Source organism: Ascaphus truei, chromosome 2 (assembly GCF_040206685.1).
Source record: "Ascaphus truei isolate aAscTru1 chromosome 2, aAscTru1.hap1, whole genome shotgun sequence".
NCBI lineage: Eukaryota > Metazoa > Chordata > Amphibia > Anura > Ascaphidae > Ascaphus > Ascaphus truei.
The window spans coordinates 478,904,323-478,917,075 of record NC_134484.1 but is presented as its reverse complement, the minus strand read 5'-3'; the positions used below and the strand labels follow the sequence as shown (position 1 = coordinate 478,917,075).

The following is a 12,753-nucleotide window of genomic DNA, read 5'->3' as shown; positions in this document are numbered from 1 at the left end:
GTCTGAATGATGTTATTTTCTATATAGAGAGAAAGGTCAAGGAAGTTGATACTAGATCTACTCTGACTGAACGTAAACCGCAAGTTCAAGTTGTTAATATTTAGATATTGTTTAAAAGACTCAAGTTCATCCAAGGACCCCCTCCAGACACACAGCACATCATCGATATATCTTTTCCAAAGCACCAGGTTTGCACCAAATGGGTTGGAGGTCCATATGTTATCCTCCTCCCATATGGACATGAACAAATTTGCATAACTTGGTGCAAATCTGGTGCCCATCGCAGTACTGCATGTCTGGAGGTAGAAGTCACGGTCATGACAGAAATAGTTATGGGTCAGGATGAACCTGATTCCATCTAAGATGAATAGCCTTAATTTTTCATCAACAGTGATATCTTTATATAAAACCCTCTTAATTGCTTCAAGTCCCATCCCATGATCTATTACTGTATATAATGAGACTACACGTAACCCAACAATACTCATCGGTCCATTCTAGCTCTTGAATTGTTGTAAGTACGTGCAACGTGTCTCTAAGATATGAGGGGACCTGTTTGACGTATTTTTGCAAAAGAAAATCCAAAAAATGTGAAAGATTTGAAGTAAGGGAGCGTATCCCAGATATTATGGGTCTACCTGGGGGCTTGGTAAGGTTTTTATGGATTTTCGGGATGAAATAAAAAACTGGAATTCTAGGTTGCTCTATGATAAGGAACTCCAGTTCTTGTTTTGTAATGATCTCATCCCGAAATCCTTTTTTCAAATGAACCAACAACTCCTCCTTAAAGTGATTAGTTGGATTACCCTCCAATTTTAAATACGTTGTTGAATCATTAAGAATTCTTGATGACTCCTCTGAATTAACAGAACAAACAAAACCCCAGCAATCTCTTTTTGGGAACCCCTGAGCCCCCACAAAATATATATGTATATAAATGTCAAAGGAGTGCTTTTGAGCGTTGCATATGTATGCAACAGACAACAGAGAAGCCCAATGCTACATCCAACATGACAAAAATACACAGTGAAATGAGAATTTTAATCCTAATAGAGATATATTAGTATTTTATCTGGTAGTGTAGGACTTGCGAACTGGGTCTGCCTTGTCGTGGCTCGCAAGCTTACAATGCTTTGGCCAAAGGGTTAAACTAAATGACCCCTTTTTCAAGAGAATATATAAGTATTTTACTGTGTATTTTTGTCATGTTGGATGTATCATTGGGCTTCTCTGTCGTCTGTTGTATACCTTACAGAATTAGCAAGACAATACAGGGAATCAATATATAAAGTTTCACACGTGCATTAAACTGGAAGTTAAATAGTGGGGACTAAAGAATCCCTGACCCACAGAGCTTACAATCTATATGGAATAAAGGGAGATTTACAGAATACAATAAGAGCAAGTGCAATATAAAATATTTTCAGGAAAGACAAAAGTGCATCAGAAGTGCAAGGACTAGCCAGAGGCCCAAACTAAGCAAATTATTAATTGAAGAGATGAGATTTCAGGCATTGCTTGAAGATTGGTAGGGATGTGGATTGGTGAAGGCTGAAGGTGAGGGAATTGCACAGCAAGGAGACAGGTTTAAGGCTGAGTTCCCGGTGGTGACGGCAGCACATGTGCGCCACACACCCCGGCCCTCTATGGGACAGACCCTAGTGGCTGTGTGAGTGGGCGTGCAAAGCGCTGTGCCGTGTATGCTGGCAGGGAAAACACAAATGTCTTCCCGTGCCACCGTCACATGGCGCCATGCAGCCAATGGCAGGGCAGATAAGCCCCATCATGGCTGCACCCCCCGCCATGGCCCCGTTTCCTGCTCTCCCCTACAGACCATCGATCATGACTGTAGTCTCTGCACGCACCGCCATGCTGCCAGGCGTGCGTGCAGCAGGGAGGACTGGGGCCGTAGCCTTAGATGTGAGAGTTCTGAAGAGACAAATGGAGCAGAGAGGAGACGGCCCTCAGCAGAGCTAGAAGGGGTATAGAAGGAGATAAAAGCTGAGATGTAAGAGGGGACAGAAGAACGTAGAGAGAACGAGAATCTGCTAAGTAATGCAGTGTTTGATGGGAAGAACTTGAATGGATCTCATGAGAAGAGGAGTAGAGACAGACCAAAAAGAGAGTGAGAGAATTCTAGTAACAGCATTTTGAATAGTTTGTAGAGTGGCACTGGGAGAAGAGAAGGCCAGAGAGGAGAAAGTTTCCATAGTGGGAAGATGAGGGTATGCAGGAGAGTTTTAGGAGAGTAACGGCAAGAGAAAAGAACCCCAAGGAGAGCACTCGTCCACTCAAGATCACGGAGTGGACGAGTGCTCTCCTTGGGGTTCTTTTCTCTTGCCGTTACTTATCTATATCACCCCTGATTGTAGTACCGTCACTCTCATTTACTTCCAAAGCAGTAGCGAGGCTCCCCCTCCCCTTCCCCAGCCCCCATTCCTTCCCCTACGTTCGTGAGTTTTAGGAGAGGGCAGACTGTGGAAATGTTGCAGAGGGAAAATCTGCCAGATTTATCAACAGCCTGAATGTGAGAGGAGAAGGAAAGAGAGGAGTCAAATATTACACCAAGGCCGCGTGCTTGGGAATTATATGAATAGTATTTTTGACTGACAATATATGGCACAAAATGGAGCAATTGAGTCTTGTTTATGTGGGTCTTACGGCAGAAGACTGCATGGGCAGTGTAATCACTGTATCACTTAGATTGTAATCTCTCCAGGGCAGGGATTTCCGTTCCTATTGTCTGATTTTGTTTGTTGCACTTATTGTATTATAATTCCCTGTACTGTATTGTTTCTGCTGTAAAGTGCTGAGTACACTGTGGGCATTATACAAAGACATACATGGGCATCAACAGTATCCTTACACTATAGATCAGTGGTTCCCAAACTGTGCGCCACGGCGCCCTGGTGCGCCGTGGCTTGGCTAGAGGGGCGCCGTGATTTCAACCAGACAGGCCGATAATTCTGATGCCTGTCCGGTTGAAAATCTGCGGGCGGCGGATGTGGCCCGTTCTATAGTGTGGTGTGCAGACGAGGGCCCGTGTGTGGAGGGGGCAAGTGCGACAGATGCATGCTGGTCTGAGCCACGTTAGACAGTCACCCTGCACTCGTGCTGCCTGCAGCTACTAACGAGGACGCAGACAGGAGTGAACAGCGGGAGCAGAGTCAGAGGTAAGCTAAGGACAATTTTTTATGGGGTGGGGGAGGGTTGGGCATGGGGGCCAGCCTGGGGAAATAAAAATAATGGTGAGGGGGAATAAGATGGGGCATGCGGGTCAGCCTGGGGAGATAAAAATGATGGGGAGGGGGGGAATAAGATGGGGCATGGGGCGAGGAGGGGGGAAATAATATGGGGCATGGGGGGAGAAGGGGGGGAATAAGATGGGGCATGGGGGCCAGCCTGGGGAAATAAAAATAATGGTGAGGGGGAATAAGATGGGGCATGCGGGTCAGCCTGGGGAGATAAAAATGATGGGGAAGGGGGGAATAAGATGGGGCATGGGGGGAGGAGGGGGGAAATAACATGGGGCATGGGGGGAGAAGGGGGGGAATAAGATGGGGCATGGGGGCCAGCCTGGGGAGATAAAAATGATGGGGGGGGGAATAAGATGGGGCATGGGGGCCAGCCTGGGGAGATAAAAATGATGGGGGGGGGATAAGAAGGGGCATGGGGACCAGCCTGGAGAGATAAAAATGATGGGGGGGGGGAAATAAGAAGGGACATGGGGGCCAGCCTGCCAGCCTGGGGAGATGAAAATGATGGTGGGGGGGGGGAGATAAGATGGGCAGTGATGGGGGGCAAGGATGAGCTGTGGGGACGTGGGGGTATATTTTGTATTGGGGAGGTGGGAAATTTATAATGTATTCAGGGGCGCGGGGGTATTTTTTATATGTATTCGGGGGGTGTGGGGGTCTAGTATTTGGTCCAGTATTTTTGGACAAGCAACCTGGCAACCCTAGGCACGTTCTATAGTGCCGGTGTGTGCTACGCCGGGCTTGCACGCAGAATTTTAGTTGGCTGACGTTAGTCGGCCTTTCTATAATGGCGCAGCGCTCACGCTCGCATGGCAAGGAGCGGGAAGCCGACAGGGAGCGGCAAAGACGGGGAAAAGATTATTTTGCGCTGCTACCGGCGTGTGTGTGTGTGTGTGTGTGTGTGTGTGTGTCAATGATTGCACAAATAAAATAAAAAAATATTTATTAAACTTTTTTTTTCTTTAAAAAAATCTTATTTAGGGCTTTCTTCACTCAACACACACACACACACACACACACACACACACACACACACACACACACACACACACACACACACACACACACACACACACACACTGCAGCTCCCGGCTCTATAACAGAGAAAAGCATGAGGCACGTGCACGCGTGTTCGCATAGGCATGCACGGCCTCATGCAGTATAGAACGGGCCCTAAATGCAGCGCGTGCTCCACGGGAAACCAAAATAGCGAAGGGCAGCGACACCCGGACCGTTTGCGCGTTCCATGTAAGGTTTTGGCGCCACCTCTCGCCCGCTGCGGGCAGTGACAGCAAGAGGAGTTCCCGGCGCTGTCTCTTGGGGGTGCGGTTAATTTGTTTTATGAGGCGCTCCGCACCACTGCAGTACCGAATGAGGTGAACGCGATGCTGCCGGTGCCAGGGAGCTATTGCCGGGGCTTCCCTGCGGCTCGTGTTTCATATCTCTACCACCCGCACTTGTCTGCCTGTGTGTACATAGGGGGGGAGGGGTTTTCAATGTTAATTATTTGGAGAATGTACATGTATCCTTAAATAATGAATACAGTACTAAATACATGTTATGTATGTATCAATGATTTCTCTGTGAGAGATGCTACAAATACATTTCAGGCCTTCGTGAACCACCACCAAAGTCATTAGGGGCCACTGGATGTCCATAGGCCACAATTTTAAAACCCTGGGTGAAGAGAATATTTTGTTAATTAAGTATTGGTGGAGTAAATTCTTCAGTGTTTTGGATTTGTAATTTGCTTTCAGTAATTTGATTTACAGATTGAAAACATTTAGTCTTTTGTATTTACTTCTGTTAGAGATCGGCCTGAATGAGGAACACAACTTGAGCTCTGATACATCCAGAAGCTGTCTGACTCCTCGCAGCCCAGAAGTGCCAAAAAACAATGATTCCTGCCACATTTTTGACACGTACAAGGAACCAGTGCCACATGATGGTGACTTTACAGACCTTGTACAGCACACAGCAGAGACGGACTCTAAATATGGGTCCAGCAAAAGGTATGCAAGAGATTTAAGAAGCCGCCGCGGTGCTCAGCCTTTTCTCTGTTGTGAGTGCGGCAAAAGCTTCTCACTGCACAGGAACCTGCTCACACACCTGTGTGTCCCCACAAGAGAACAAATCTTTACATGTACAGATGGTGGGAGCGATTTCTCACTGAAAGGGAAACTTCTTCCACACCTGATGATTCAGACAGCAGTGAATCCTTTTACTTGTACCATGTGTGGGAAACAGTTAAGTAATAAGAGGACCCTCCTCAATCACCAGATGATTCATACAGGGGAGAAGCGATTCACATGTACAGAGTGTGGGAAACAATTCAGTGCTAAGAGCCATCTCCTCAGACACCAGATGACTCATACAGGGGAGAAACCATTCACATGTACAGAGTGTGGGAAACAATTCAATTTTAAGAGCCAGCTCCTCAGACACCAGATGACTCATACAGGGGTGAAACCATTCACATGTACAGAGTGTGGGAAAAAATTCAGTGCTAAGAATGACCTCCTCATTCACCAGATGACTCATACAGGGGAGAAACCATTCACATGTACAGAGTGTGGTAAAAGCTTTGCGACAAAGAAGGAGCTCCGCAACCATGAGTGGAATCATACAGGGGAGAAACCATTTACATGTACAGAGTGTGGGAAACAATTCAGTGCTAAGAAAGACCTCCTCATTCACCAGATGACTCATACAGGGGAGAAACCATTCACATGTACAGAGTGTGGTAAAAGCTTTGCGAGAAAGAAGGAGTTCCGCAACCATGAGTGGAATCATACAGGGGATAAACCATTCACATGTACAGAGTGTGGGAAAAGATTCATTACTAAGAACAACCTTTTCAGACACCAGATGACTCATACAGGGGAGAAACCATTCACATGTACAGAGTGTGGGAAACAATTCAGTATTAAGAACAACCTTTTCAGACACCAGATGACTCATACAGGGGAGAAACCATTCACATGTACAGAGTGTGGGAAACAATTCAGTGCTAAGTACAGCCTCCTCATGCACCAGAGGACTCATACAGGGGAGAAACCATTCACATGTACAGAGTGTGGGAAACAATTAAATTCTAAGAGCCATCTCCTCAGACACCAGATTACTCATAAAGGGGTGAAACCATTCACATGTACAGAGTGTAGTAAAAGCTTTGCGACAAAGAAGGAGCTCCGCAACCATGAGCGGAATCACAGGGGATAAACCATTCACATGTACAGCGTGTGGGAAACAATTCAGTGCTAAGAATGACCTCAGACACCAGATGACTCATAAAGGGGAGAAGCAATTCACATGTTCAGAGTGTTGGAAACAATTCAGAGTTAAGAGGGATCTCCTCAGACACCAGAGGATTCATACAGGAGAGAAATGATGCACATGTACAGAGTGTGGGAAACAATTCCATATTAAGCAAAACCTTCTCACACACCAGATAATTCATACAGTGGAGAACTATTCACACGTACATACAGTAGTGTGGGAAAAGCTTTTATCAAAAGAGCCACCTAATCAACCCCACACAGGATTCATACAGGGGAGAAACCATTTCCATGTACATAGTGTGGGGAAAGCTTTTCACAGATAATCAACCTCGTTACACAAGAGGATTCATACATGAGATAAAACATTTGATTGTACAGAGTTGGATTGGTCAATATACTGGTAGAATAGTAATAAGAATGGGCAGTAACGCAATACTTACTATTACTTATTACCATGGCATTCCTATCAGCAACTGCAGAGTGGGAGGGTGTCAGAGAGAGGACACAGTGTGGGTCAAGTGGAGTGGGAGCAGAGTGTAGTAAAAACTTTTCTCGGAAGACAGAGCTCCTCAACCATGAGCAGATTCATACAGGGAAGAAACCATTCACATGTGCAGAGTGTGGGAAACAATTCAGTACTCGGAAAAATATCCTCAGACACCATATGACTCATAAAGGAGAGAATCCATTCACATGTTCAGAGGGTAGTAAAAGCTTTTCTCTGAAGACGGAGCTCCTCCAACATGAGCGGATTCATACAGGGCTGAAACCCTTCACATGTTAAGAGCAACCTCCTCAGACACCAGAGGATTCATACAGGAGAGAAATGATTCACATGTGCAGAGTGTGGGAAAAGCTTTTCTCAAATGAGCCACCTCCTCACACACCACAGGATTCATACACGGGAGAAACCATTTCCATGTACATAGTGTGGGAAAGCTTTTCACAGAGGATCAGCCTCCTTACACACATGAGGATTCATACATGAGATAAAATATGTGATTGTTCATAGTAGAGTTGGGTAATATACCAGCATAATAATACTGCAGTAATAAAAATGGATGGTAATGCAATACTTGCCATTACTTCTTACCATGGCATTCCTATTAGCAGCTCCTTGACTTTCACATGCTGCAGCTATAAGGAATCATCCAGTTGGTAATTGCACCCCTCCCTATTAACCACTTCCCCTCTGCCATGCCTCTTAAACCTTCCACCATGACTCAATCCCTTTCTCTCCCCCACATTTCTCTCAGCTCTCACCCATGCCCATTAACCCACACCTCCCCATGGCCTATTAATGTGTACAGGAGAAAAGGGGGGGGGGTGTAATTGTAAATGGTGAAGAAAAGTGGCCTTAGTGTGGGTGTAGTTTGTTTATTATAAAATAGTCATTAAAAAATGTTTAATTCTTGAGGCGCATGCGTGACGGCTGACTGCATGGATGTGTGAGTTGACAGCTCCGTTCACAGCCGTCATCTAATTTAATAAATAAAGCATCAAAGCGCTCTAAAACAAACACCAAAAACATACTAAAATCTGCCCACTCACACAAAGATGTCGAGGACGACTAGATCTAAGAGAACCTCAATGGTCCTAACTGATTATTTTGCAAAGGGGGACTCGGCGTGCACCAAAAGCCATGAGGGTGGGGGAGGGTTGGGCATGGGGGCCAGCCTGGGGAAATAAAAATAATTGTGAGGGGGAATAAGATGGAGCATGGGGGCCAGCCTGGGGAGATAAAAATGATGGGGGGGAGGAGGGGGGGAATAAGATGGGGCATGGGGGGAAGAGGGGGGAAATAACATGGGGCATGGGGGGAGAAGGGGGGGAATAAGATGGGGCATGGGGGCCAGCCTGGGGATATAAAAATGATGGGGGGGGGGAATAAGATGGGGCATGGGGGCCAGCCTGGGGAGATAAAAATGATGGGGAGGGGGATAAGAAGGGGCATGGGGGCCAGCCTGGGGAGATAAAAATGATGGGGGGGGAATAAGAAGGGGCATGGGGACCAGCCTGGAGAGATAAAAATGATGGGGGGGGGAATAAGAAGGGGCATGGGGGCCAGCCTGCCAGCCTGGGGAGATGAAAATGATGGCGGGGGGGGGGGAGATAAGATGGGCAGTGATGGGGGGCAAGGATGAGCTGTGGTGATGATGGGGGAGACGTGGGGGTATATTTTGTATTGGGGAGGTGGGGGGAAATTTATAATGTATTCAGGGGCGCGGGGGTATTTTTTATATGTATTCGGGGGGTGTGGGGGTCTAGTATTGTGTCCAGTATTTTTGGACAAGCAACCTGGCAACCCTAGGCACGTTCTATAGTGCCGGTGTGTGCTACGCCGGGCTTGCACGCAGAATTTTAGTTGGCTGACGTTAGTCGGCCTTTCTATAATGGCGCAGTGCTCACGCTCGCACGGCAGGGAGCGGGAAGCCGACAGGGAGCGGCAAAGACGGGGAAAAGATTATTTTGCGCTGCTACCGGCGTGTGTGTGTGTGTGTGTGTGTGTGTGTGTGTGTGTGTGTGTGTGTGTGTGTGTGTGTGTGTGTCAATGATTGCACAAATAAAATAAAAAAATATTTATTAAACTTTTTTTTTTCTTTAAAAAAATCTTATTTAGGGCTTTCTTCACTCCACACACACACACACACACACACACACACACACACACACACACACACACACACACACACACACACACACACACACACACACACACACTGCAGCTCCCGGCTCTATAACAGGGAAAAGCATGAGGCACGTGCACGCGTGTTCGCATAGGCATGCACGGCCTCATGCAGTATAGAACGGGCCCTAAATGCAGCGCGTGCTCCACGGGAATCCAAAATAGCGAAGGGCAGCAACACCCGGACCGTTTGCGCGTTCCATGTAAGGTTTTGGCGCCACCTCCCGCCCGCTGCGGGCTGTGACAGCAAGAGGAGTTCCCGGCGCTGTCTCCTGGGGGTGCGGTTAATTTGTTTTATGAGGCGCTCCGCACCACTGCAGTACCGAATGAGGTGAACGCGATGCTGCCGGTGCCAGGGAACTATTGCCGGGGCTTCCCTGCGGCTCGTGTTTCATATCTCTACCACCCGCACTTGTCTGCCTGTGTGTACATAGGGGGGGAGGGGTTTTCAATGTTAATTATTTGGAGAATGTACATGTATCCTTAAATAATGAATACAGTACTAAATACATGTTATGTATGTATCAATGATTTCTCTGTGAGAGATGCTACAAATACATTTCAGGCCTTCGTGAACCACCACCAAAGTCATTAGGGGCCACTGGATGTCCATGGGCCACAATTTTAAAACCCTGGGTCAAGGCGAACATTTAGTTAATTAAGTACTGGTAAAGTACGTTCTTCAGTCTTTTGAATTTGTAATTTGGTTTCAGTCATTTGATTTACAGATTGAAAACATTTGTTCTGCCTTTTTTGTTTACTTCTGTTAGAGATCGGCCTGAATGAGGAACAGAACTTGAGCTCTGATACATCCAGAAGCTGCCTGACTCCTCGCAGACCAGAAGTGCCAAAAAACAATGATTCCTGCCACATTTTGGACACATATAAGGAATCAGTGCCACATGATGGTGAATTTACAGACTTTGTACAGCACACAGCGGAGACGGACTCTAAATATGGGTCCAGCAAAAGGTATGCGAGAGATTTAAGAAGCCGCCGCGGTGCTCAGCCTTTTCTCTGTTGTGAGTGCGGCAAAAGCTTCTCACTGCACAGGAACCTGCTCACACACCTGTGTGTCCCCACAAGAGAACAAACCTTTACATGTACAGATGGTGGGAGCGATTTCTCACTGAAAGGGAAACTTCTTCCACACCTGATGATTCAGACAGCAGTGAATCCTTTAACTTGTACCATGTGTGGGAAACAGTTAAGTAATAAGAGGACCCTCCTCAATCACCAGATGATTCATACAGGGGAGAAGCGATTCACATGTACAGAGTGTGGGAAACAATTCAGTGCTAAGAGCCATCTCCTCAGACACCAGATGACTCATACAGGGGAGAAACCATTCACATGTACAGAGTGTGGGAAACAATTCAATTTTAAGAGCCAGCTCCTCAGACACCAGATGACTCATACAGGGGTGAAACCATTCACATGTACAGAGTGTGGGAAAAAATTCAGTGCTAAGAATGACCTCCTCATTCACCAGATGACTCATACAGGGGAGAAACCATTCACATGTACAGAGTGTGGTAAAAGCTTTGCGACAAAGAAGGAGCTCCGCAACCATGAGTGGAATCATACAGGGGAGAAACCATTTACATGTACAGAGTGTGGGAAACAATTCAGTGCTAAGAAAGACCTCCTCATTCACCAGATGACTCATACAGGAGAGAAACCATTCACATGTACAGAGTGTGGTAAAAGCTTTGCGAGAAAGAAGGAGTTCCGCAACCATGAGTGGAATCATACAGGGGATAAACCATTCACATGTACAGAGTGTGGGAAAAGATTCATTACTAAGAACAACCTTTTCAGACACCAGATGACTCATACAGGGGAGAAACCATTCACATGTACAGAGTGTGGGAAACAATTCAGTATTAAGAACAACCTTTTCAGACACCAGATGACTCATACAGGGGAGAAACCATTCACATGTACAGAGTGTGGGAAACAATTCAGTGCTAAGTACAGCCTCCTCATGCACCAGAGGACTCATACAGGGGAGAAACCATTCACATGTACAGAGTGTGGGAAACAATTCAATTCTAAGAGCCATCTCCTCAGACACCAGATTACTCATACAGGGGTGAAACCATTCACATGTACAGAGTGTAGTAAAAGCTTTGCGACAAAGAAGGAGCTCCGCAACCATGAGCGGAATCACAGGGGATAAACCATTCACATGTACAGCGTGTGGGAAACAATTCAGTGCTAAGAATGACCTCAGACACCAGATGACTCATAAAGGGGAGAAGCAATTCACATGTTCAGAGTGTTGGAAACAATTCAGAGTTAAGAGGGATCTCCTCAGACACCAGAGGATTCATACAGGAGAGAAATGATTCACATGTACAGAGTGTGGGAAACAATTCCATATTAAGCAAAACCTTCTCACACACCAGATAATTCATACAGTGGAGAACTATTCACACGTACATACAGTAGTGTGGGAAAAGCTTTTATCAAAAGAGCCACCTAATCAACCCCACACAGGATTCATACAGGGGAGAAACCATTTCCATGTACATAGTGTGGGGAAAGCTTTTCACAGATAATCAACCTCGTTACACAAGAGGATTCATACATGAGACAAAACATTTGATTGTACAGAGTTGGATTGGTCAATATACTGGTAGAATAGTAATAAGAATGGGCAGTAACGCAATACTTACTATTACTTATTACCATGGCATTCCTATCAGCAACTGCAGAGTGGGAGGGTGTCAGAGAGAGGACACAGTGTGGGTCAAGTGGAGTGGGAGCAGAGTGTAGTAAAAACTTTTCTCGGAAGACAGAGCTCCTCAACCATGAGCAGATTCATACAGGGAAGAAACCATTCACATGTGCAGAGTGTGGGAAACAATTCAGTACTCGGAAAAATATCCTCAGACACCATATGACTCATAAAGGAGTGAATCCATTCACATGTTCAGAGGGTAGTAAAAGCTTTTCTCTGAAGACGGAGCTCCTCCAACATGAGCGGATTCATACAGGGCTGAAACCCTTCACATGTTAAGAGCAACCTCCTCAGACACCAGAGGATTCATACAGGAGAGAAATGATTCACATGTGCAGAGTGTGGGAAAAGCTTTTCTCAAATGAGCCACCTCCTCACACACCACAGGATTCATACACGGGAGAAACCATTTCCATGAACATAGTGTGGGAAAGCTTTTCACAGAGGATCAGCCTCCTTCCACACATGAGGATTCATACATGAGATAAAATATGTGATTGTTCAAAGTAGAGTTGGGTAATATACCAGCATAATAATACTGCAGTAATAAAAATGGATGGTAATGCAATACTTACCATTACTTCTTACCATGGCATTCCTATTAGCAGCTCCTTGACTTTCACATGCTGCAGCTATAAGGAATCATCCAGTTGGTAATTGCACCCCTCCCTATTAACCACTTCCCCTCTGCCATGCCTCTTAAACCTTCCACCATGACTCAATCCCTTTCTCTCCCCCACATTTCTCTCAGCTCTCACCCATGCCCATTAACCCACACCTCCC

The 12,753-nt window shown here is 46.0% G+C and overlaps 1 protein-coding gene and 1 pseudogene across 1 annotated transcript; both read left to right on the top strand.

The window, feature by feature from the left end:
- The window catches only part of LOC142488307 (uncharacterized), a 30,540-nt pseudogene extending 23,028 nt beyond the window's left edge, over positions 1–7,512 (top strand).
- Positions 7,513–10,245: 2,733 nt separating this feature from the next.
- On the top strand, positions 10,246–11,591 carry LOC142488414 (uncharacterized). The gene is given in 2 exon segments (XM_075588920.1): positions 10,246–11,396; positions 11,398–11,591. Coding segments are annotated over 2 exon segments (1,194 nt in total). The 5' UTR covers positions 10,246–10,380; the 3' UTR covers positions 11,576–11,591.
- Positions 11,592–12,753: the final 1,162 nt, after the last annotated feature.